Source organism: Priapulus caudatus, unplaced genomic scaffold (genome assembly GCF_000485595.1).
Source record: "Priapulus caudatus unplaced genomic scaffold, Priapulus_caudatus-5.0.1 Scaffold945, whole genome shotgun sequence".
Classification (NCBI taxonomy): Eukaryota; Metazoa; Priapulida; class Priapulimorpha; order Priapulimorphida; family Priapulidae; genus Priapulus; species Priapulus caudatus.
Genome location: NW_014578006.1, coordinates 22,399 through 25,069, shown reverse-complemented (window position 1 = coordinate 25,069; position 2,671 = coordinate 22,399). Strand labels below are relative to the sequence as shown.

The following is a 2,671-nucleotide window of genomic DNA, read 5'->3' as shown; positions in this document are numbered from 1 at the left end:
CGTACGTACGTACGTAACGTTAAAACTTAAAACGTAAAACGTTAAAGTAAAACGTAAAACGTAAACGTAAACGTAACGTACGTAACTACGTACGACGTACGACGACACACACACACACACACACACACACACACACACACACACACACACACACACACACACACACACACACACACACACACACACATGACGATAGCAACCGATATTCGCTGACATTACAACCGGCTCCGCACACACAACATTTCCGAACGACTGCGTTGGCGCTCGCAGCGTCGGCTGTATAATATAGCTAGAAGCGAAGAACGGGGGCCCGTCTACTTATTGCGTTAGGGGGTTCGGCTGCGTCGCCCCGCAGTCACTGCTGCTGCGAACACGGCCCCCCGACTGATATCATTCATTGTCACTCACTGCGGGCGATTTATTGACGGTCGTCGTGGAAGAACGGGGAAGTGATTGCGTAGGAATACAACAGTGTATATCGCTATAACAATGTGGGGGAGGGGGAAAGGGTTAACGATGTGCGCTTCCTTCACGGTGCATCCACGCGCGCCGCGGGAACGCACGCACACCGACGTTTCGCTATGGAGCGCACGCACACGCACGCACGCACACGCGCGCACGCGCGCTGCGGGGCGCTTTATTACCTATCTCCGTCGCACAGGTGTTTGAGTCCCTTGCGAAATCGCGAGTTCATGACGACGAGTATGACGAACTTCCAGCATGCGCTGGCGATGGCAAGCCACATCGTCGCGAAATGCACCATCGGGCTGTCTACGGGGCCGGCCGCCTTCTCGTACACCTGCAGCAGCAGCCACGGCAGCCAGCTGAGCACGAAGGCGAGCGTGATCGCGCAAGTCAAGTTGTGATTGGCGTTGCCGTATGGCGGATCGGAGCTCGGCGCCCACTCGCACTCCTTCTTCTTCTCGGCCGTCATCCACTTGTACTTGGTGATGCGTACGTAGATGTAGACATACGTGTAGCCGATCGTGATGAAGCTGGGTGTGACAACGAGCGCCGCCATCGTGACCGAGTACGCCGACATGTGGCTCCAGTCGAGCACGCAGACGGACGCCTCCAGGTAGTAATTCGCCGGCGAGACGGCGGCGAGCGGCGGACAGGACAGCGCTATCGACGCCAGCCACGAGAAGGCGATCCAGCATTTGCAGCGGCCGACCGTCGACGCCGTCTCGTAGCGCGACGGCTTCTGTACGGCGAGGTAGCGGTCGACGCTGATCCACATGAACATGTACACGGTGACGCTCCACAGCACGATCTCGACGAAGGACTCGATCTTGCAGACAATGTCGCCGTATACCCATCGCTGCACGATCGCTGGGTAGACGGACAGCGGTGTGATGAGGATGCCGCAGATAAGGTCGGCGACGGAGAGCGAGACGAGGTAGTAGCCGACGACGTCCTGCAGGCCGTGCGTCGTCATCATGACGGCGATGACGAGGATGTTGAAGACGATGACGAAGAATGTGACGACGACGATGACGACAGTCTCGAGAATCACCTGCCAGCCGTACAGCTGGCCCGAACCGTTGTAGACGATCGCATAGAAAAAGTCGGTCATGTTTACTTGAGCAACGGTCACCGGACAAAACCGAATCCGTATCGGAGGATCGGACTCCGCGATCGGACTCGGTCGTATCCAGATCGGCGACGAACGGCGACGCGGCCAGAATTCGCGAGCTCAGATGGTCAGCTGCGCAGCGACATCTGGCGGTGAGACTAGCGAAGAAGGCTGGCGTTGGCGGTGCTGCCGTGGCGATGGCTCTGCCCGAGTGGCGATGCTCTATGAAAGCGCGGCGGCAGCGGCTGCTACGTCACGAGTGGGCAGACGATACGCGCGCCTCCTCTTCCGGTCCGATTTATCTGTCGACATAAGAATTAGAGAACGTCACGATCGCGCACGATGTAGATTATGCAAATACGTTTCATCGTTATCGAACTCTTTCGTAATCAAATGAAAGACGATGATATCTCTTTAGTAAATGTATGAAATCATGTTCACTCCCACTTCGCGTTTACTACTCAGTGCATCGAAGCCATGTCTTCATTGGCGAATTTCTATCACATTGCTTTTAAATTATACATAAGGTGTTACTATTTCGGGTACAGTATTCGTCCTAGAGGAATCGATTCACATTTATGGCACACATAAACCCGTCACAAGTTGGTGTATGCACTAATTAGGAAGAAGGAAATCTACTTCTGCATTACTGAACGCAGAACTGCATAAAGGCGTAAAACTTGTAAATAACTAAAATGATAAAATGATATGTGTAAAGGTATGTGCGGTGTTATCAATTATACGCCAGACAAGCTGGAAATAATCGGTAAGATAACAATTGCAACCCTTTTTACGCAGTATCGCGATTTCTTATAGAATTAGTCATTGTTATTTAGTAAACAGCGAAATCTGTTAAAGTTGTTTATTTATCAAAAAGGTTTGCACTAGTTTACGAACAAGATCTCAGCAAGTATAATAGCTGTTGGCAACACACACACTCTTTCTCACTCTCTCTCTTTTTCTCTCTTTTTCTCTCTCTCTCTCTCCCTCTATCTATCTATCTATTTTTCTCTCTTTTTCTCTCTCTCTATCTATCTATCTATCTATCTATCTATCTATCTATCTATCTATCTATCTATCTATCTCTCTCTCTCT

General features: G+C 51.4%; 1 protein-coding gene across 1 annotated transcript; it reads right to left on the bottom strand.

The window, feature by feature from the left end:
* Window positions 1–152: 152 nt before the first annotated feature.
* LOC106814563 (probable G-protein coupled receptor 52) lies at window positions 153–2,545 on the bottom strand. Its single transcript, XM_014818894.1, has one exon. The coding sequence runs from the start codon at window positions 1,574–1,576 to the stop codon at window positions 641–643; it is 936 nt and encodes a 311-aa protein (XP_014674380.1). The 5' UTR covers window positions 1,577–2,545; the 3' UTR covers window positions 153–640.
* Between the last annotated feature and the right edge of the window lie 126 nt (window positions 2,546–2,671).